We start from the raw sequence: 23,985 nt of genomic DNA, 5'->3' as shown, positions 1-23,985 counted from the left end.
CACTAACCTGGATAAGTTAGATATACCCTTTCATCCATCAAATTCTCAGGGTGGATAATTCAGTTCAAATTCTGTCCAAGGGTCCGCAAAGCTAGACTACGAGTTCTTATCACTCAAAAAATCACCCATTTTCCGTACACGTACCCAATGAAATATAGTCCCCTCAAATTCCACCAGAAAAGCTTTCATCTTCCAACCAAAATGCAATTTGTACAGGAATTCATACTCAATATCTACAGCTATTCAGTTTTTTGCCAAACTACATCATTGATTTTTAATCAATTTTTTTCTTCATTTATTTTGGTATCTTTGGTACGAATTTGTGAAGGGGCCTGGGGCATTCCCTTGTATTTACGGGTGTGAGCCCTATACATAGCAGGAACAATTCATCAGCACATAGTAATGTTGCCCTCTATAGGTCAAAGTCCTATAGTGTTTTTCAAGTTCATCAAGCTAAATCAAAAGTATCTCTGTGAAACCATGCCGTTCATGAATGTGGTTGAGCTCTTCATTTGGTTGGTAATTAGTTGTGATTAGCTATAATGAGCTGCTGCCAACTTTTTAAAAAAATGATATATATATATGGTGTATTTTTATTTATTTTTTTTTTTTATTAGATATTGGTTTTATATTTCCCTAGATTTTATTAGCTTGTGTATTTTGAGCAGCTCACCTATTTTTTAACCAGTCCATTTTTTTTTACTTCAAAACATGTTTTCCCCTTTGGAATACACTGTTTGCTGCACAACAGTTTGTTAATGCATGGTTTGGGCATCCAGTCAAGTAAAATAATGTTAGATGCACACACGAACAACAAACAGTATGAAAGCCATTTCTTTGTTTTTAATGTTGAGCATGATCATTATTGTAGAATAATTCTATTACTATTTGCACTGACTGGTGATGCAATGTAGTACTAAAGTGGCATTTACTGATGTCTGACCAGTCAGATTGCAAAAGATACCTGTATGCACATGTACTCCTCAGATGTAAAGGTTCGTACACAGGCACTGAACTATCAGCTAACTGCCACCAGTAATGAGGTGAAATGACTTGTATTTATCTATCCAAGGGTATTACAAGATTGTCATGTCATTTCTTAGGTGCCTAGACCTCGTATCTCAAAAATCCGGAATTTTCAGGGGAGCGAACAAGCTCTTTCATTTTTGCAACATTTTTGCAAATTAACATCAACGTTGATGTCAAATAATGTAGAAACATTATACACTAATGATTAAATGTCTAAAAATTAAAATAGGTATCTTACATATTCTTAATTGTGTGAGGAGAATTTTATATGTATGTCAGCCAATTGAGATATGAGGTCTTTGCATCCTACCTAGGGATGATATATAATGCTCCGGTGTAGACAGGGTAATCGAAAAGAAAATGATTATTACCAGTCAAAGTTCTGAAATACACGTAGATCAAGACCAGTGACCAGCCATGTAGATTGCCGAGATATACATGCATGTAGTCCTTGGATGTATTATAAGACAAGGTGAACAAACTAAATGTAAATGAAGACAAGACTTGTGACTTGCATGTAACCAATCAGATTGCAGAGATTCTCATCCCGTCTGTTGATATTTGTATGTTACTTCCCACAAGGACGCAAGCACAGGGCTGGTCCACAGTCTTCTATTCTTACCCTCTGAAAGAAAACACACAAATGTACACGAAGTGTGGACAGTTTGTATCTGAAAACAGCTCAATTCATAGCATGAAGTCCTTTTTTATTCATGTTGCCATCATTGACACTTATTCTTGCCAATTTTGTTGAACTTATCATTTTTTTGTTTTTATTTAATTTTATTAAATGTCACATAGTTGAGACCTGAAAAGAATAAAAATGAATTCAGGGGACTCAAACCATGTGTTAGGCGGCAATCATAATTACAAACAATCTGGCACCATCAGTGTTGTTACCAGTTTCTGCTATTATTGATGCTTTATCCATTGTACCTATCTTTCAAGAGACTGAGAATATATTCCTACTTGTAAACACTGAAGTCTGAGACAAGTTTATGACAAAATAAAACAGTTTTTCTTTTTAAATGCCCTCTAAAACCTAACTGAGCAATTCTGCTAATAAAATGACTCAGGACAGGTCTCAACTACATCATCAATTTTAGCTTTCCCCACCCATTCTTGAATATCATCTTGGCAGTTAAATGAGTCATTAATTGGATTTTTGACAAAAAGAAAAATCAACTCATCGATTATTTTGCATTTGCAGAATTTTGATTTGTTTGATTTAGCTTCATATTATGTAACATCTAAGTTTTTTAACCAATTGATTTTATTCATTTATTTTTTTTTTTGCCTGTGACAGTGTACAGTGTACTTTGATCAGACTTCATTTTTTTCTGTTTTTATTTGCCATCATTGAAATTCATAATCAGCAAAGCAGGACACTAACATTCAAGCAATTTCTGGTTTCAAACTCCAAACTTAAAACTCTCCTCTCATCTTTTATGCAATGTATTTTTGTTCTTTCATGCATCAAGTCTGTCTGTCTGTCTGTCTGTCTGTCTGTCTGTCTGTCCATCCTTCTCTCAATTTGTTCACTTCTCTCTGTCGTATGTTTTTACCCCTGTAAAATTCTACTTCTCTGTATTTGCTTTGTGTAATCTAGTATATTCCTGCCGTGTCCTATTTGCTCTTTGGTTCTTATCTCTCTTACTGTCAGTCCCAGATATGTCTTTGTGGGTATGTCATGTCATATAATACAACATAGCTGTTTGATACTTTTTGTATAAGTGCCTTTGCTATTTCATTCCCATTTTCCATGAATCCTCCATTTCGTCTTTATCAATAAAGTACTTCATGTGTTGTAATATTGTGATTGTCAGTCATTGTGATGTCATATATTGTATCTGCATGACGTTATTATATATACATGTATGTATACTTTATACCAATCTTGTTGGATAGGTGCAGTGTTTTGTGTTGCTAGATTGTCTTTAGTTAGTTTTTGAGTCCATTTGTTGTATTGTCACTTTGAATATAACATGTTGTTATGTTTTTCTCCCATTTGGGGGAATATGATAGCAAAAATAAAGGCATATTACAGACACCAATGATTTAAACATAAAGATAATATTAAATCAAAATTGATGAATTTAGCCAATTTATTCAGTATCGTTTTCGAGAAGTTTTTGTATTGCCCAAAGGAGTAGAAGTTTTCAATTTTGTGTAAAGACAGTATTTTGAGATTTCAGTACCATTTTGTCAGACAAAGCATTAATGAATGTAAAGTTTGTTGTGTTACCACACAGATTAACATTTTGCCATTACCCATTACACATGACAGTATCGACTTGTTGCACTTTCCATACCACATATGAGAACTCTCGTATGTATTTTAACCAAACTATTTTTTAAAAAATGATTGTAATAGCAGATTTCACTTAATTGCAGGGTTTTATTCCAATATATCCATAAAGTTATTGACGTTTCCAGCATTTTTATCCCTTTATCTATGTCTATATGTTGATTTTCGTACGTCTATTGTCATTTCTTATTAGTTGACGTTGTAGTCATGTTGTGATATATGTGTTAACATTAAGTGGGTGTATTTGGAAGAAGTGAAACTCTTCATGTTTTCATGTTACACTGTCTCTACCCCCGTGTAGTATAAAACTGAAAACAGTAGATTCCCTCCAACACGTTTCAGAAAGTGTGTAGTATGTTTCAAAAGATGGTCTTTAGCCTTTATTTCAGATGTATATGTGAATTTCTCTCTTTCTTCACTTTCTCATTTCTCTGTGTGAATATAAACCTCTTTCTGAACTAACTTCAAACTTTTCTTGTCTTTGTCTTTCTCTCCTTTTCTTTTAAGCCTTTTGTCTGCCCTTCAGATATTTGTCCATCTTTCCCCTCTTCAATCACTGTTCTGTCAATGTAAGGGAGGGAAGCTATGGACAAAACTGTTACCATTTCGTGTGGCGTCAAATACATATATCAAGTTTTATTTGCATACGGTTTTGTCACACCAAACCACAAACTGAAAACATCAACTTATATGGTGATGCTTGAAAAAAAAAAAAAAATCTTGCAAAGGACTGAATATTGTTGGTTTGTGAAAAGTTTTGAAAACAGTATCAGACATCTTTCCTGTCTGGTTTATTTCAGGTGAAGACATGGCACCAATTCGACCTGCTCCTCCTTTCATGGGAAGCTCAACTTCTGACCGAGGAGTGCGGCCAAGGCATGTCTGACCTCTCTCGGACGGTCAAGGAAATCCTCAGAATCTTGTAAATTAAGAATTGTTGTGAGGGAGAAATATGGTGAGGAGTTGTGAAGAGACGAGGATCTTGCCATCTTGAAGTAAATCTGTGTATGATTAAGTTCTTTGCATGAAAACAAAACGGCTGACCGTTTAAAAAGAAAAAAAGAATGGATGCTCCTGAAATAGGATGTCTTCACTTTCTACAAGTATTACTTATCATGGGACATTCTCACATGAAGCAGTCATTTGGAGGAGCATTTAAAAACTGGCCTGCAAGCGCGGCCCCGTTGTTACCCATCGTTTGCTATGAATCGTTTGATTGAAGCTGAGGTAGATGTACACAGATTTTGAAAGTATTGAATATTAACAGCCAGTAAAGACAAAGAACTGCAACATTTATATTATATTGGATGGCTATGAATGGGATACCAGGGAATATTGCACGAGTTGGGGCCAATATTGCACGAATCGAAGATGAGTGCAATATTGACCCTAACGAGTGCATTATTCCCTGGTATTCCATGAATCAAGGCCATCCAATATAATTATTATCATCTATACAATCAAGCAGAGCAAGCATAAACTAAACAAAATTAGCGGGCTTCTACTCGTCTTTGAAGTTGACTCGGCAGTCACATCCCAGCGCTGAAAAGGGGAAGCCCCTATAAAACTGCGTATGGGAACAAACAACTAGCAAGACGTTTGCGCGCTTGTGAATTGTAACAAAATGACGCGCACTAGTAGCAAGCTTTTGCGCATTCAGCAAGTGCTCGCACATTAGACGAGACAGAATTGAATATGGTGTGATCTTGAACGGCGAGTAACAAGGGTAGCCTATGGTGAATTAATACGTTGGCCTATGCGTTTCGTTCAATATGCTCTGATATTGAACGGTAAAATTTGAGTGGACTACAATACACGTTTTTAATGCACCGCTAAAACGTCCTATATAGATGATAATAATTTATATACTGGTAGTTGTCACTTGTAATTAATGTCAGGATTTGTCATGATGGCTAATTCTTGAGATTGTCTGATAAAAATGTTATGTTGTCATGATTACCGACTTTGGCACATTGGTTTGGATACAGGCTCTGTAATCAATTTTTTTTATAGATTATGCTACAAAGTATACGTGTGACATTGATTAAAAAGTATCATAGTGGTATTTCTACTTATTAGCAGTGCTTAGAATTACACAGCCATTCTGTATTATTAGTGATGAATACAATTGTATCCAAACTGGACAGATGATTTTGAAAATTCAGATGAAAAATGTGCTGTTGAGAGAGGAGAAAAATATTATCAGTTTTCCATTGTAACCATAACAGCATTGACTCTTAGATATCATGAAGAGACTGTGCGTGCACAGTTCTGTAGACACCAGGCAGCATTGGCTATCTGCTCAAGAGTAGCACATGATATGTGGAGATATATTTATTCTAATGGCACTGATCTAGTTTATCCAGGAACAGAACTCCTTTTCTGTTAAACTTTGTCTGTGCTCAAAAGTACTTTTGGTATTAACTGCATAGATGTTTTGTGTAAAGTATATAATGAATTGGATTTACAATGTGTGTGTATGTGTCACAAATACTATTGTTTATGCTGAATCAGTACAAGCACTTGATGTTGTAGGACTATTAAAGTACTGATATTGCACCTTGCCAGTTTTTCTTCGTATTGCTCATGTATTTATTTTGTATTCACTTAATATCACATGTATACATTTGCTGACTATGTGCTGTGCAATATGGTATGAATTGTAGGCTTATCTTCTTATGTCTTTGTTGCTAATCATTTATTGGGCATGACATAGGGACCTTATAATCATTTTGGCAAAGAAAAAGCTTTGTAGGTTCTTTTCTATATTAAAGAGGTGATAGTTTACCATGTCATTTAAAGGGGAATTTACTACAAATAGTGTACAAATCAGTGGATGCAGAAATATCAGTAGAATACATCAGTGAAGTCTGAAGAAAAATCAGACAATCCATTCATAAGTTTCGAGAGTCTTAGTTATATCCATGTGCTGTGTAATGGCCAGATAAGAAGACTGCAACAGTTTTTGATATCAGAAGAGTACAACAATATGAAGAAAATTTTGATAAGCATTCCTCTCATTTTAATTTCTCTGACACAATGAAAGAGCACTTTGCTTACCTCAAAGTCAAAGGAATGTGTGCTTTTCAGATAAATATTAGATTTGTGGAATCCTTCTTTTCTTTCCGTCATAATTGGTCTACTATTGTAACATTTCATTGTTTCAGGCTTCTCATCCAGCAATGATGATGTCATTCTCAAGTAATTGTCCATAGATTTGAAGTTTTTGACTGACAATTTGCAAGAAATGTATTAAACTCAGACATGATCTTTAGCATCCTTTAGAAACAATGAAGCAAAAACTCATTACCATGCATTGCCCAATTCCTTGAGAAAGTGCACTAAATGTTTCTATACTGCCAATGTATGTTTCACGCAAGACCTTGTACATGTACATGTTGTATCATACAATGGCTGACATCTTATAAATCTTACATTTCCGAACTTCAGGTTGGAGTTATATTTTGGTCACACTGGATGTAAATTACGAAAAACAAGCATAATGATTTGCTTTACTTCATAGCTGTGTGTGTATTTCAATGTAGAGGTTAGAGGTATTGATTTTTTGCAGTATTATATGTAATTTGTATTCACATTAATTCATGTTTGATATGGTTTGATGTGCAAACATGTCAACTCAATAAATGCTTTGTTTACAATGCAGCCCTCATTGTCACTGTTTACTTTATGCACACGTGTGTGTGTTTTGCCATGCATATATATATACTGCCCTCATTGGTATGACAGGTCGTAGTGTTATGAAATTAAAAAATGTTATACACTTTATTCTGTTTCAGAATATAGCAAGTTTGATTGACAGGAGCAAGATAAAAGCAGATCATTGGACAATGCAGGGGGGGATTGAGGAATTCCGTAAAGGGGAGGCGCCTTTACAAAATTAAATGGGGTTGCACGTGCCCCCCACCCATTTTTTCTTCTTATTTCTTTTGTTTCAATGAAAGAGGGCACGCACCCAGTGCCCCCCCATCCTCCACTGGACATAGGAGGGAAATGAAACAAATTATTTATATCAGCACCAGTTGTGTGTCAGTAAATCACGTAGTATTGACACCATATTGACTGCTAGAGAGAGTGACCTTGGTCACATGACCTCTGTTATTTACGACAAATCCGTCCTCTTTCTGTACATTAAAAACATCAAAAGTCAACACCTTTTGGGCAAATTCCTTCCATGGAAGACAAAATGCCCTATTGATATCCCAAGCCCAGCCCTGAGGTTGTTGGGATTTTTCCTTTTTTTTTTTTGGGGGGGGGGGGGGGTGAGATTGGGAGTTAGAGGGGAAGACTTCTGAAATCTGTGCCATTTCACTGGTATACAAATAATGAATGTTTATGAGTGCAATGGACAGAATATTTCATGAGATGAAAGATGAAATGATCCATTCAATGAGGCCCAGCCGAGTTGAATGGATCAATAATTTCATCTTTCACCAAATAAAATTGTCCATTGCACGAATGAAAAAAAAAAATGTTTTATATAACACCTAAAAGAGATCCTTGTCATTTGATGTTTTATGAATTTAGAAACAAGAAAATGTGCGAGATCTGAGATCCAGAGAGCGCTCACCGAGTGTTTTACACTATAGTGTGCTGGATCGCAAACGCAAGCGTTTTGCATGCTAGTGTACCAAGCTCTCGGTGTGCGTGCAATGGAGCAAATCGTATGGATCCACGATTGCATGGTAAATGGAGCCACAATTGCATGAATGATGATGTAATAGTAAAATGGGACGAATGATCAATAGCAAACAACCAATCAAATGACAAGGATCTATCTACATGTAGGTGTTATATAAAAAAATTATAACTCACAGATGTAATATCTATACTACCAAACAATAAATTTGATAAAACATGAAGCCATGCCGAAATTCAGCAGGTTCGGTTTGGATAACCATTTCAGTATCAGATGTCGGGTAGCCAAGTTTTGATCCTGTTTTAGTTCAACTCGGCATGCTTTAATGCAATAAGGGAAAAGTTTTGCTCTAAATACAAGCATGACATGATGTAACTAATAAAACTACTAAAAATAAACTACATTGCTAATGTGCATTACTTCACTACCACACCAGAAGGCAGTGAAAGATGAGGCACTCTATTTAAGTCGTGCCCTGTAAAACAGAGTGCCTAGCCCCTCATCGAATGTGAAATCTTGTAGCGGCACACTCGTGACCATTCACTGTTTGTATACAATCACACAACGCTTCATCCACAAAAGTGTCACTGGATGACATGATGAGACACAACCACTCCAAATAATTCCCTTCTTTTTGATTTATTGTTATCACTCAAGTTGGATCTACAAATATCCACACTATCTTGTTCAAAATAAGAAATAAGGGATAACAATGGGCATTTTTTTTTAGGTGTCTAATGCAGGAGGAAAAGAATAAAGACATGTTCACATTACAACACAAATCGCACTACATTTGTCTTTCCAAAGAATGTCCAAGAACATGCATTACTATGAAGCAGCAAGGTCTTAGCTTACATACACACTCAAAAAGAAAGAAATAATGACTAAAAACACTGAAATGTCTGAAAAGCATTTCTTAACAGACAAGGTTTGGTGCCATCTTTGGCAGTCGGTATGTAATTGATTTTGATTAACAAGTGATGATAACAGAGAAATGGATGTCTCAACTTATCATATCCACTCCATGGATGATTAATAGGGATAGGTTATCATCTTGCAATCTTTTTTCCTTTTTTCACATCAAATCAAATGCTTTAAATGCACAGTAATCACTGCCTTCAGTGTGACGACTTCTGATATATGCTGAATCATAATGCTTCAATTGGTTAAAGTTTGTTTGGAATGGTGTCACGACTGACACTTGCATACAGTGCAACACAGGTCCGACTCGTACAGAAGGCCTGCATACTTTTCAACTTCACAGGCTTTAATAATCCTTTTTTTTACATGGCCAACAAGACTTGTCAGCCAGCAGAAACAAACTGCTCCTCCGCAACCCAACGTGCAATTTACAAGGGGAATAACATATGCAGCTTACTGTAATTAAAAGCATTGACAACAACACATTCTTGCAATAAATTTGACAAGTACACGCTTTACAAGATGTGCGCAAGAAAAGCATTCAATCTACACTCAACCAAATAAAAAATAAAAATAAAAAATAAAAAAGAATCTGGTCCCTGAAATAAGAATTCACACAATCGTCTCAGTAGTCCTGATTGTGAAATATGCTAAATCACCATTACTCTTATTCTCAAAGGAGATTATAAAGAACTTTACAGACATAACCTTGCAACTTTGACAGATACAGTTTTGTATCTCCATTATTAGGCAAAAATGATTCATAATTTTCTGCATCCAATTCAGACAATCTTTTCACTGAAAGATCGTGTGAACTAATCCACTTGGAAAAAATACTTGGTACATCTGATATATTTGTTTTTTGTCCCCTTTTTTTTTTCAAATTTATGTTAAGTGAAGTAAGCACACCTTGGTAAAGATATTCAACCTCTCACATTATCAAGCAGAGAAAAGAAGAAGATTATCACTGCCTGTACATGATTATATTTGATACCATGTTTATTTGAAGAAATCTAGGGAATATTGGCACTCTCAAAACATATACAGCTAGTAAAGAAAAGGTGCCAAATTCTATCCAATCACACATGATCACGCATGACTGTGTATCGGAGGTTGCATGCCACTTTAGTCTGACAGCAAGACCTCCAGATCGGTCTAAAAGATTGAGTGGGGCACAGAACCAAACTATAAACTTACCACAACGACAATCAAATTCTAAACTGTGGACACATAAGCCATCTACGCTTACTCTAAGGTTGCACCAAGTTTTTATACAAGATCGCTGTCTGCACTGGTAGAAACACTCCTGAAGAATTAAGGCCATCCATGGGTCTGTTACAAGCTACTGAAAGAGGGGGAAAGACCCCTGATTTTTTTTTTTCATCATCTGGCTCTTGTATACCTTTTAGATGTTCACAGAACGACAAGGCAGAGAATGTGTGGTATTCTACCGACAGTATTATGTCAGAGGAAAAAAGGCGTATCGAGTTTAACATTGACCGTTTCAGTCTTACAAAATGACAGAAATCATTCTATACACATTGAGTTAACTCTTCCAGTTAATGCCACATTTTCACATCATTATAAAATGAAACAAACAAATTACAATACTTGGATTGTTCTAGCAAACGCAAACATATTTCTCCCTTCATTCTGAACGGATATGAAGGTAACAGGAATGGGTGCATATTACTAAAAACAGTGAGGATAGCTTCATACTTGGAGGCAAACCAGTATTTGAACTTGTCTCATCTGTTTTTGTCTTGACATGTACATTCATTGGTACACCCAAAAGTTATTTCACCAGGATCAAACTTCGGTGCAAAGGTGAACTCTAAGACTCGCTTTCGCTACAAGACTTGCAATGCTTTTCAATCATTAGAAACTTTCAAATAGTGACAGACCAGTTTTGCCCACAACACAAACATGAACATGGTTCACTTAACCATCTTCTCTTCTCTCTAGTATAAACAAAATTTTCCTCATCTTCTTAGCTTTATTTTTCTACACTTTCATATTTCTTTAAAAAAAAAAGCATGAGTCACCCCAGGATCTCTATTAAAGTTCTCATAAAAATTACTATGGTAATCATTATGCTTTTTCTGGCATCTTTGTGACAATTAATAGCGATATGAAACGAACTTCACTTGGTGCAAATTAGTGAAAAGAATCTGAAGACGCTTCAGTTCTCTCTGTTGCTAATGAAGAACTTCCAAAACTACTAATTCTTATCGTCTTGCTTTGATGAGGTGAGTAAGCATTTTTCCTGTGGAAGACATCAAATTTTAAGCATTCACATTAGCATTCCATCAACCAGTTTTAGAGGACATATACAGCTGGGAATTGTATGAAAAGATACAGATTGACCACTCAGACTTGGGGTCAGCTTGTGTGCTCAGTTTCACAAAAACAGAAGCCATACTAAAATCACTGATCTAAGAGGTAACAAGCAAGAAAAGAGTAGCTTTTGCCTAACAAAGTATGACAATGTACTGACCACAGTCTAATATATAATACGCTTTTAACATAGAGGAAAACATCTTGTGTGCTGTTAAGGACTGTAATGCACTACATCAGAACTGACTGTCAGCAGATAAAATGATTAAATTCAAAGTTTTGCGTCTTGCTCACTATTCATCAGAGCAGACATTTCTCCTTTAGAAGGAAACAAAAACTACAAAAAAACTAATGTTTTAACCTGACTATCCACAACATAGACAGTTGCTTTCTTGTAACAACGATCACATAGCTAAAGGCATTGGTAGATTTACGCTAACTGTATAAATCATGTTTGTCATCACATAACCTTGCCAACTACTCAAAATCATGTGTGGTCTTTGATGAATCTATCAAGGTTTATCATCATTTGTTGCATCTTCTCTTACCATCTGGTTTACTACCCATTCTCTATCACGTCCACCATCCCCCCCCCTCCCCCCAAAGTTTGCAGGTTGATGTTTTTTCTTGTTAAGATGCTTCTCTTCCTCAAAAAATCTACACAATGACACTAAACTCTTTTAAGAGCCACGCCTAAAATCACGCCCATTGAAAAGTGATGAGTAGTACACCCACTCTTTTCCTTCTCTTCCACAGAGTAAAAACCTATCTTTAAAAAAGGGGGAAAAATTAGAAACATAGGATAATCGCAGAGGGGCGGCTATTCCTGTTGCCATGGTGATGACAATACAGAATACTGTCCAGGACAAGCTCCACTTGGGTCCTCAAACTGGCTTTCAGCTGGTCAAAACCAGTATGAACCAGTCTAGACCAGTCTGAACCGGTCAAGGTTGGATCATTTCTTCTCAACCAGTGGAGGCGCCTCCTCTTCTTCTGCTGCCTCGGCTTGCTTTGCAGCCTGGACGGAGAAACAGGTAGAGAAAGAGAGAGACAGCCAGAAAGACAGACAGAGACAGACAGACAGACAGACAGACAGAAAAAGGAAGAGAGAGAAGGAAATAGAATGGTGAGAGAAAAAGAGAAAAGGAAGATAAATAGGGAGATAGAAACGGAGAGAAGGGAGAGATTGGGAGAGGGAGAAACAAGGAAGAGGACAAAAGAGGAGACAACAGATTAGAAATATGGATAGATAGAAGGAGAGAAGTTGGGGAGCAAGACACAAAGGAAGGGGATGATAGAATGGATGTGGGATGAAGGATAACACTACACATCACACTTTGTTTCTTCGTCAAGCATCTCAGAACACAATGATAATTCTTCACGAAAAGAACGTACATATCATTAGAACCTCCAAGGACAGGCTCTACTGCCCATGAAAAGAGTTTGTGACATCTTGAAGGTTTAGCTTTTTTTTCATATTGAGTCTTTCTGTTAACTTTTTCCATGACCCACCAAATTCCCATCATTAATGGGTTCACAGATATGTCACATGCTACTCATAGCTACATAATGAATATTGCAGCTCATCATTTCCGCGCCACAGAACAAATTATATGTGATGTAATTTCCTGGAGACTTCCCTTCCCATAAAGAGGAAGAAGATCTCTGAACTATATTGACTGAATTGCAAGAGACACTGGGCATGAATCAGTCGACATGCAGACACTTATGATGGACAGAAATATATGGCAAGGCATCATGTACTCGATCTTGGATGCATCTAGGTCAAGAAGTAGTAGTAGTAATAATAGCAGAAGAAATAGTAGTAGGAGAAATCTACATTTTCTTTGATGCCTAATAGTTACATCCGATAAATTGAGGTGACACAGAATACCAAAGGTAGACCTCATTCTAAGTATAACCTCATTCGTTTCATATCAGCAAACTTTCATTACAAACTTTGCATTACATTATCTTCACTTTACCATTTACAACTTTCATCTGCATATGGCACCTACAAAATATTTTTGGGCATGCTTCACGACTGTTAACCTTTTACCTATGAAATTGAAGGACTTCTAAGACAGTCCATTCACAGTAATAACCTCTCTAGTAACAAGGGAGGAACTTCATAAGATCACAAACAAAACAATCAAAAATATATTAATGTCCGTCTCTTTCAGCCTGTCTGTCTGTATAAGTCAACTAACTAATTTAAGTAATTTGGTAAATTTGATATGCTGTATGTTATTGTAATGTTAATTTCACACAAACGTATTTCTTCGCACTCATGAAATTCATCTGTCAACTTGTTTTTATTGCAACTGACTGACAAATTGCCTTTAATCTATGTAAATAAGCATTGAATTAAGCAGTGTTAACCCTAATCAAGCCAGGTTTTTTTGGCTATGCTAAAACCAGAGACTTTTTGCCTCATGAAAACACACATTAGATATTGAATATGTACTCTTACCTTCTTCTTTTTCTTCTTCTGGGCCTTGCGACTGACCGACGAATTCAGGAGCTCCTGTAACAAGATGCAAACAAATTTATACATTTATAATATATATTTATGTTTATAAATATATTGTGTGGTTTAATCAGAACAATAATTATCAAATTGCTCAACAGGCACCCTCATAAACCAGGGGCGGATCCAGGAATTTCGTAAAGAGGGGGCGCGTTTACAAAATTAAAGGGGGGGCGCACGCACCCCTCCCCCCATTGTTTTCTTTATATTTCTTTTGTTTCAACAAAAAATAAGGGGGGGGGGGCGTGCGCCGGTTGCGGTCCTCCTTGGATCCGCCCTTGTAAACTACAAGCTTGCTATACAAATACTTAATTACTACAAAACAGTACAGCACTTGGTAGGATTTTAATTCCACTGAAATTTAACAACCCAAAGTCACCATGACACAAAAGAATACTCTCATAAGACGTGTTTGTTACTGCTTACCGATACGGTGGCTACAGGTTAACAGGAGTTATAAATTTAAATGAATGGTCAGTATCGCTGCATCCCCATTTATATACTAGCAACACAATTTTGATCACAAGAATATGAGGAAAGACCATATGCCAGATATAGACAATTATAGTTGTTCCTGTACACATCACACACTAAAACTTGTAAGAATAAAAACCACAGGAACACATATCTATGACCCACTTCTTTCATTTTAATATTCAAGACAAAGAATTGATTTAAGTTTGCACAAACGAAAATGGCCCTTGTCAAATTTACCTTGAGGTCCTTGTCTTCCACAGATTTGTCTGATTGGTAAAGGCCAAGATCCACGGGGAGACCGGTGATCTTGAGAGGTCCATTTGGCATCAGCAGCACTGTGAACTTGAACTGAGCAACAAATTCACCTGTGGAGGACAAATAACAAAATATTTATAAATGCCTCAGAGAACAAATTGGCAAGATAATCATGATTTTAATTTTTTTAAACCATCTTTGATACCCAAAGACAACAGCAAACACTGATAAAGGCAAATTAATTTCTATCTGAAATGGTCAGGGAGGGGGTTGTGCAGAATACAGGTCACAAAGCACATAGCTGCAGCAAGGTTTATGCAAACGTATCATCAGGTGATAATCTCACAGAAACCTTGATTTACAGTGTAGATGCAGTGAGTACAAGGGGACATTTTGTCTGTGACAAAATCAACAGAGCAGATCAATACAGAGTTACCGTATCAGAAGCCCTAGCACACAGTCACTGAGGAACAAATAAGGGAGACTTATGGTTTGTTTGACACATTTATCTGACATGTTTATATCAAGTCTTAATTCTGAAACTGCTTTGTGCAGAATATTTGAGCTTTTCTAAGATGAATGATGAGCAGGTACACTCACCCTCCTTCTCATAAAGGACTGCGTAGGGTTCCACAAGGTTATGGTTGAGACACTCCACGATGCCCATCCGTGCTTTGGCTTCATCTTCAAATGCTCTAAGAGAAAGAATAGAATCAATGAGACAGAGCATGAAAGAAAGAAAGCAATGTTCTGACACTTGCGGGTAATCCATAAATTTTTCTATGTGAAAAGAATAATTACGACAACTACAGGGCTGTCCCATTACAACAAATAATTCTAACAAAATTTTGTAGCACAACAAAAATATCAGATCCAAAAACTATAAGCTTTATATATCTTTATGTACTTTAGATGTTTCGCTACAACAAAACTGCAATATAACAAAAGGAATACTGTCGGTCCCAAGGACCATTATAACGGGATTCACCTGTACAGTAAATGTTAAATAAAGACAGACTGTAACACACAGCAGTAGACACCACTCCTATTACCATATGTGGAGTTCAAACATGATTTCCATGTAACGGGATTTGTAAAACAAATTACTGTCCTGTTGATGTTATAGCCTTACATCTTCCAAGTAGAGGAACAACCCCACCCCCCCCCCCCCCTCTTCCCCATATGATGGCCTTGCATCAAATAATGATAAATTAGTATGTAATGTCCTCTAGACAGAGTTGAGAAAAATAAAGCAAATCACTCAACAGTGGATATGGTTATAGCACAGCATGGGCAAGAACAATACATTTTTGAAACATGATGCCTAAGAACCGGTAGAGCTATCAAACACACCTTAGTGGGAAAGGCATTGTAGTAAAGCGATTGGTCAGTTCACTGAAGAACACGCGAGACGTGCGCATTTTGAGCTGGTAGGTTTCGGTGGTGCGTTTGTAGACGGTCGTTCTTCTATCCTTCTCCTTGGCTTTGCCATCCCCTGTACTGACCAGGACATCGACAGCGTACACCTCATGGACCTCAAACGCACACTTGGTATGCTCTCGTCTGGGAAAGAGATAGAGATAGAAATTGAGAGAAAGAGACAGGTGGAAGACAAAGAGTGATATGTCAAATGCAGGATCGGAAATATATCCAGACTGTGAACTTTACCGTTCTGTAATGTAAACACTTTCATTGACATTTTATGAGGAATGACATGATACATGGGAACAGGGGCTAAGTTTGTCACATGATTAATAGACTTGTTTTACTTTTTCACTAGTCATTTTATCATTTTGTTTGTGTGTGACAATGTAGGATCAGGAAGAACAAATTAGCAGGAAGTTGACATGAATTATTATACAGGTGGTGACTGGTATAGAAGGAAGCATAACTCTTCTATCCCATACGTATGGAATGCTAATAGATTCCAGGCGACTTACAATCTCTCCAACACGGCAGTCCACATGCAAAATTAGAACACTTGGTATATTCCTAACAACAAAAGTAATCATACATCATATCATGTATCACATGAGTTTGTCATAGTATTTTGGGGACAAATTAATACCTCTTTAATATTTGATAACCCAACTTGTCATAGGTTCTTTGTGTATTTGTTTCTCATGGAAAATAAACCACCATCTCTTACGTTACTTGTTGGCCAGAAATGTAGCAATGATATGAGAGGGTTGCCTACATTATGGTAGTCCATCATGCTTTATAAAGGAAGGTCAATACTAGCCAGTGTAACAAGTTTACTACACAGTTAAAGCTAGAGCAGTTAAAGGTACGGGGTACCAGAGGGAGTAGTGACTTCAAAAATGTTCGAGATATCACATTTGATGCATGTGTGTTGGTCAGTTGTATCACAAAACATCCTACCATGTAAATATTTTGCAATAAAGCCTGAAATATAAGGAGAATTCACTATTTTTTCCAATAAACCATAACTGTAGATGGTTTAGTCTAGAAATGTTTTCATTATAACTATTGTTCACATTTTGTATATTTAACAATACTTTACACTGATCATACTGATTAACATTTTTACATTGGTTGTTTCTATCCCTATCTCACATTTTAGAACTATTTTGAAGCTCTAACGCTGGGTTTTTGTTTAATCTGCAAATGGTAAATAATCCCTTTAATTTCAAAGTTTCCTCACAGCTGCTCCTCGGTTGGGTTCTGGATGATACTCTTCTCCCCGTTGATGACGTTCTTCTTCAGTTGATGAGAGAGCATTCCTGAGACGGGCTTGCACTGAAACGACTCGGCGGCCTTCTGGATCACCTCGGTCACTTCATAGTTCTGGTAGAGGATCATGTCAAAGACATAATAAGTATAATATCAATACATGTACTTAATATTGTATCCTTCATTAATGAAATCCTGTTCAGTGACTGGTCTACACAGAAACATGTTACCAAGCATAACATTGTCATCTTGATAATGTTGAAGACACAGTAATAATGCCATTGAAATGTTTTTTTTTACATCAATAATGTCAGAAATTGCTATCAATATCATAGAAGACTATTGTGTTTTATCGGCTTTACCAAAGTAAACTGTCTGCACTGCAATATCTAAACAATTGTATTTTGGCAGTTTTACTATTTTTTTATGATTCTTTCAAAAATATGAATCAAAACATATCATGCACTACTTCATACCACAGTTACATAAATAAAAAACTATGCACTTCTCTTCAGTTTTACCTTGCCTCTGAAACAGCGTGGACAAGAACTTTCACACACATTTTACATTTGTGAATCTCAGCTCCTCGCGAAATTCACAAAAGTTTTGTGCATGCAAACATTCTGGTTTTAAAGTAACCTTTGCAAATTATTTTATCTCAGTTGTTCATTGCTATGACAACCACGTGAAGTAGAACTGACAGGCATCTAAAAGGCTCTACACCTGTCTGATACTGCTATGAATGATTATATATGACTGCAATTTTGCAAACTATCCAAATTATTCCATCTCACCTGTGTGTCTGGCTTGACTTTCCTCAAGGCGGCTTCAGCACAAGTGTATGCCGCTCTCAAAAGGTCAGCCTTTCGACCCTTGACTTTCTTTTCGGGCGTTGCCCCGACAACCAACGTGTGGGCAACAACAGCAATGAAGCCGTCTATATGAGCACCAAGATCTCTGGATAGGAAGATATAGGCAAAAGTCAGTCAAGTATTCCAATAACCAATGATTTCTGTTGGAAATTTAACAACACTGACATGTTGTCTACCAAGAAAGGAAAGTTGTCTGAGTGACTTCTAATCTATTGTAGCTCACAAGTATCAATAAAATATGGTGGCTGTGATGAGCAGTTTATTTGAATTCATGTCTGGGGGATGTGGGCCCATGAGGGTTCAAAAGTTTGAGTTTTTCAAACTAGCCTTCATGTGTGCCTAAAAGTGCAAACTAAAAGCATTTTTGCCATATCTTGTGACTGGGGAAAATTTGCTGTAAACATGTACAATAACATAGTGTGGAAATTCTGTGACTATTTCACTCTATAACAACCACAAACACAATAAATTTTTTCTTATTTATCATTTGTTTTGTCCACTGAATCTATACTAAAAGAAGGAAAGTTTAGAGAGCCCATAGACTTGACACACATATATTTCATCTTACTCAACCATAAACATAAATGTGTGCGAGGATCAGAGCCATTGCCATTTCCCATTTCAAGAATGAAATTTGGCTTTCAATGGCACTGTATATGCCATTCACACATAACTTCCCTTCCAATGAAACAAGAAAGAAGAGATGTATAAATTCAAATTTGACCTGTACTCTATGCGGAACATGTTCGAATGGAAGGCTACAAGAGACAAACTCACATCTTTACGACGTCCTCGTCGTTAAGTAGTACCTCCTTGTCGCTGCGTAGTGGCGAGAAGTGACACACGCAGTTGTTGACTGAAATGCATGTTGGGAATGCGATACCTGAGGGCGTAAAAAAAAAAAAAGCAAGGATCAATCACAAATGATCATCAGTGGAGGGAACTCCCTGTCAGGCAAACACCATTCCACAGAATCAAGCGACTCTATAAGATGGAACTGGTGAATCTCCCAGCTTCTAGTAACATGCAATTCATGTTCATGCTACTATTAAAGAGAACCAAATCAATATTGAACTGACTCTGAAGATAACATGCTGGATGATTTTTTCACATGACTGACAAAGTCAATGAACATCAGCATCGCTCTAATTTTGCTTGATCATCACAAATCCAGTCATCTACTGCACGCTGCTTTTCTTAAAAGATCAGACCTACGAGGACTATAAATTTTCTCCACAACAATGACTTTAACATCATGTTTGATTTTAGTTCATTGCATGAATGCAAACTGTTGATTTTGTTTCAAATAACCAGGAATATTGTCATATCAGGGGTCTATGATTCCAACACAACATGATGTAAAAATGTGAATTTGTATCATCTACTACCTTTGTGTAATTACACTTTGAAAGTCTCCAAGACATGGTTATTCTGAACACAATGCACATAATTTTTGGCTTGCTTTTTAAAATATCTCTACTGATTTAATCACATCTGTTGTTTTTTTTTATTTCACTAAAAATCTACAAAAGGTATGCTGTGTGTGTGTGTGGGGGGGGGGGGGGCATTGTACCGTAATTATGGGTAACATCTTGTTGCCACAAATTGAGACTACTGCAGCTTCACAGCCCAGCTGTTGTCAGGCTTTTGAATAAACTGATCCAAAAGGGATAATTTTCCCCCAAAACAACATCAAATTGCTTGTCTTGTGCCATGTGCTACTTCCAAGATGCAAAACATCTCTGTGCATACCACTTCTTTTATTCTTAGGGAAGCCAGTTTTTCTCCGAACAGACCTGGCTTATAAAACTCACTCCTTCACTGAAATCTGGAATTTAAAAGCTCCTTCACAACCCTAAAAAAAAAAAAAAACAAGATATAAAACATATATCGCAGATTCCTCTGTCGTATAACAATCTTTATGCATACTATTACATGGGCTTCAGAACTGTCTTCTGATTAAAAAAATTTAAACTAGATATATCGCTACGGCGACTGATATGCCTCCGCCATAATGCATGGTTCTCCTAATAGGTCTATAGTACAATGTCTTGACAATGTGTGATGACAGTTTCACACAATTGGCAAAATATTAAAATGACAGGTTTGACACAAATGTGCTGAATGTTCACTTTCCTAGAACTAGGTTCAATTGGATGAATGATTAAAATGTCAGAGTGCAGGTATTTGGGGAACTGATGATTTTTACTTGACTTTTGACCCTTTTATAAGTTTATGCATTGAGTAATTTTCAAGGTATTGAGAAAAAGTATAATTTCAGTATCAAATGCGAAAATAGCATTATCTAAACCTGGCCTTTGACCTTTGACCTCACAGTTCCAAAGAGAATCACTGTTGGGTTGAACATGCATAAATATGTAAGTTTCATGATGATACCTTGAGTTACTTTTGAGATATGGAGGAAAAAGTGCAATTCAGCACTTCACTTGACCTTTGACCTTTTGGCAAGAAACTTCCCACAGAATATTTATTGGGTAATACATGTATACATCAAGTTAAAAAAAAAACCTTCAGGCATTGCATAAATATAAGGAAAGTAGTGATATTTTGAGGAATTGACCTTGACCTTTGACCCCTGACCTTTGAACCATGACCCCCAACTTCCCTAGATAATCACTGCCCATTGGAACAAGCATATATACTAAGTTCCATGAAGATACCTTGAACCATTTGCGAGATATGAAGAAAAACATGAATTTTCAACCTTTTTTTTCACAAAATAACCTGTGACCTTTGACCTTTGACCCCGTGACCCTAAAATCCAAACAAAGTATTATCCCCCCAGGATATACCCTCATACCAAGTTTGATGTAAAACCACCACACGGTTCTTGAGATATCGACAAAAACAAAACGGGACGGACGTACGTACGGACGGACGGACGGACGGACGGACGACCCGAAAACGTAATGCCTCCGGTCACTTCGTTGGCGGACGCATAAAAAACGATTTTAAACAATGGTTTTCTTGCCATTATCATCTATACATCTACTGCAAGTAGCTTTCATACCCACAACAAATTTATTCTTGATTCTATGCAATTTTCATCTAATGGCTTAAACAGACTTCTGTTTTGTAGAATGAATAAAAAGGGTTAAAAGTGGAATTTGGCTAAGAGCTGGGTTTGGAAAGAAGTAAGTTGAGGGATAAGAGACAGATAAGCAACATTCTGAGATCTTCTTTTTTTTTTCAATACCTTTCTTCATTTCCTTTTCTTTCTTGTACACCTGGCTAGTCTTCTCCTCCAGCAGTTTGTCTCCAAACTCGCATATCGACAGCACCTTTGCCCCGGCAACACATTCGGCAATCACTTTCTTTAAGACCTCTGAAAGACAACAAGCATTAGCGAAGAATACAAATTTGATTCCTTGTCACAGAAAAAGATTAAATTAAAAGTATTAAAAGTATATTAAAGTATTTTATAAGAATAATGACTGCTGACATGCATATACTTCACTCTCTAACATTTCATAAGTGGTTTCTTTCCGGTATCTTGCAAAAACTTACAAGCTTGATCCTCATCTCCACCAGTACATCATCCCTTAACACTACAATCCGAAACCACTCAAAAGCATTCTTGATAATTCCTTTGCAACAGCCTGCAGCCAGCTCATGCAAGAAAATAATAAAGTTTTGAATCACACAAGTTAGTTTCCATGATTTTAAATACAGAGTATGAAAAATCAGTCATGACTACAGCTGTAGGCTTCTAAAAGTTCTATGTACAACATAGAGTAAATGTCCCAGTTTGCGGCCAGACGCCTGTTTGCGGCCATTACAGTATATTTGGAAATAGAATTATACCATTGAACCCAGCGACACATTCACCAACACACTGCTAATCTACAAAAATCAACCGATGACATGGGCAAAATCTCCAACCAAAGTGAAACATTCTCCTCTAAATGACGACATCTCGCATCCAAAATTTCATTTTCGATACTTCTTAAACATCACAGTTAAGGAACAAGGGGTCTAAGAAACTGGATTTTTCGTCATTTTCCTGATGTTCATGGATTTTGAATACATGTCCTCACATAGAAATACAGCTCTGTAGAACTTTTGCAAGCCGATGTGGGCCGCCATTTTTTTCCGGAAGTGGATGTTACGATTGAAAAAATACAAAAAACATGAGAAAGACAACAGTAGAGTAACAATAAGGTGAAATGGTAAGTGATCAACCTCTATTACCTGGGTTAAGCAATTTGCAAGTTTGCGTTTCAGAGTGGAAAAACCCTTATGCGGCAGCAAACCAGGACACTTAATTTATTCTACACCTTCCATTGAAACCCTACAAAATGAACTCACCACATCCACATGGCCAGCACGACTGCAAAGTTAAAAAAGAATCAATACATAGGCCTACTGACCGTCCTGTGTATCAGTCATGACCTTGGCTTTTGCTTTGCTTATTCACAACATACAACACTTTGGATTATATTCTATTTTCTTTAATTTGGATACAAAGGCATACTGGTTCTACTCATCAAGTCTTGTATGAACACACACTCTTCCACATTTTTTTTTTCTCACACACTCACATTGAGTCACACACACACGGCAAATAAAATAAAATTGCCTCATTTTCAACGATCAAAAACTAGGTAGGTTCTAAATATCTGTCAGCAGTGTTTCACCATCACAATCTGCACTCATCAGATTCTGCAGATAAAAAATCACAGTAATTTTTAGTTTGATCCACAAAGAGTCAAAAGACTCCGGAGTCCTGGCGATGGCAAGGCAATAGTAGTGTGTATAGGTTCTACTGATTATTGCACACATGTGGGGACATACTAGTACTCCATCCATCTGGAAGCACCAGACCAACCTTGTGACAATCAACCGACATAAATCGCAACTTTACGCTCGATTTCCTCGACTCTAACATAAATAAAGGCCTTAAACTTACCATTGACCATGTCGCCAACCATCTTATACTTCGTGACGACAATGTCTTGAGCTATGGTGGGCTCTTCATCAGTGTCTGAGTCTGCCATTTTGCCCGATTTTTCTTGCAACACACAGCTCACACGGATGGCTTTAGTGAAGAAATAGGTATACAATCACATTTACAGTATGTACACACACAATCTCATCATAAGCATGCAGCAGGAGCGAGGCCCATATGCTTACCACACAACGCGAGCATATAACGGGGCGAGTCGCAGAACTGAGAGTACGTGCGTTGTATTGCGACGTGCATTGGAAATGGCCACACGTGTTCGGCGAACACAATAGAACAAGCGCGGGAGTTCAAAAGGATTACGCGCGAACTCGTACTCTCGGCTATGCACACGGTACTGAGAGTATGGGACTTGCTCTCCGATCACTGCGACTCCAGCACCAACGAACAGACACCACTGACAGAAACACGTAAAACTGCCAATATGATGAGATTTGATATGAACGTGTGTTTTCTATACAGCTCGCATACATCAGGTATAATGATTAGAAATGATTCATATGACAATATTTTATCATGTAAAAAAAAATAATAAATGAGAAGGTATGCCCTCAAGATCATAATGTATTTCCGATAACTTATCACTGTTTGATTAAAAGCGCCTCTCTAATCCATTCAAAGCGAAGGACGTTAACTTTATTTTATGTCCAAATGTAGCATATCAATCAAATGGTAACATGCAAAAAGTAACAGAATGTTACAGATGAACTAATATGCTAATTAGATGAGATAATATGTCGTCGTTAGGGAACTCTTTTATCTGCGTGTAAATCAGTTTAAATTTCAGTTTCAGGGTTTTTTTTCCACAAACATTGGTGACATAGTAAGCGATTACACATAGGCCTTCAACAATATAGCATGGCCGGCGGAACGGAAGGGGGGCGTGGGGGCTCGGGTCCCCCCCCCCCCCCTCACTTTTTG

At 37.0% G+C, this 23,985-nt stretch overlaps 2 protein-coding genes across 2 annotated transcripts in view; one reads left to right on the top strand and one right to left on the bottom strand.

Annotated features, from left to right (window-relative positions):
• The window catches only part of LOC139717988 (epsilon-sarcoglycan-like), a 110,454-nt gene extending 103,649 nt beyond the window's left edge, over window positions 1-6,805 (top strand). Inside the window, exon 12 of the mRNA XM_071629477.1 lies at window positions 4,138-6,805. Coding sequence (XP_071485578.1) covers window positions 4,138-4,223 — 86 coding nt within the window. The 3' untranslated portion in view covers window positions 4,224-6,805. The remainder of the gene's footprint in view (window positions 1-4,137) is intronic.
• A 1,819-nt stretch (window positions 6,806-8,624) lies between these two features.
• Window positions 8,625-23,165, bottom strand: LOC139717987 (proliferation-associated protein 2G4-like). Its single transcript, XM_071629476.1, has 10 exons — window positions 23,011-23,165; window positions 21,298-21,426; window positions 18,858-18,963; window positions 18,003-18,165; window positions 17,180-17,322; window positions 15,868-16,077; window positions 15,115-15,209; window positions 14,497-14,624; window positions 13,726-13,779; window positions 8,625-12,270 (listed from the first exon to the last, which is right to left on the bottom strand). The coding sequence occupies exons 1-10, from the start codon at window positions 23,096-23,098 to the stop codon at window positions 12,208-12,210; spliced, it is 1,179 nt and encodes a 392-aa protein (XP_071485577.1). The 5' UTR covers window positions 23,099-23,165; the 3' UTR covers window positions 8,625-12,207.
• Between the last annotated feature and the right edge of the window lie 820 nt (window positions 23,166-23,985).

The sequence above is a fragment of the Diadema antillarum genome, unplaced genomic scaffold, assembly GCF_040938485.1.
Source record: "Diadema antillarum isolate AM-2024a unplaced genomic scaffold, OU_Dant_1.0 scf00000086, whole genome shotgun sequence".
Lineage (NCBI taxonomy): Eukaryota > Metazoa > Echinodermata > Echinoidea > Diadematoida > Diadematidae > Diadema > Diadema antillarum.
The sequence above is the reverse complement of the archived record's forward strand: the minus strand, read 5'-3'. Positions and strand labels throughout refer to the sequence as shown.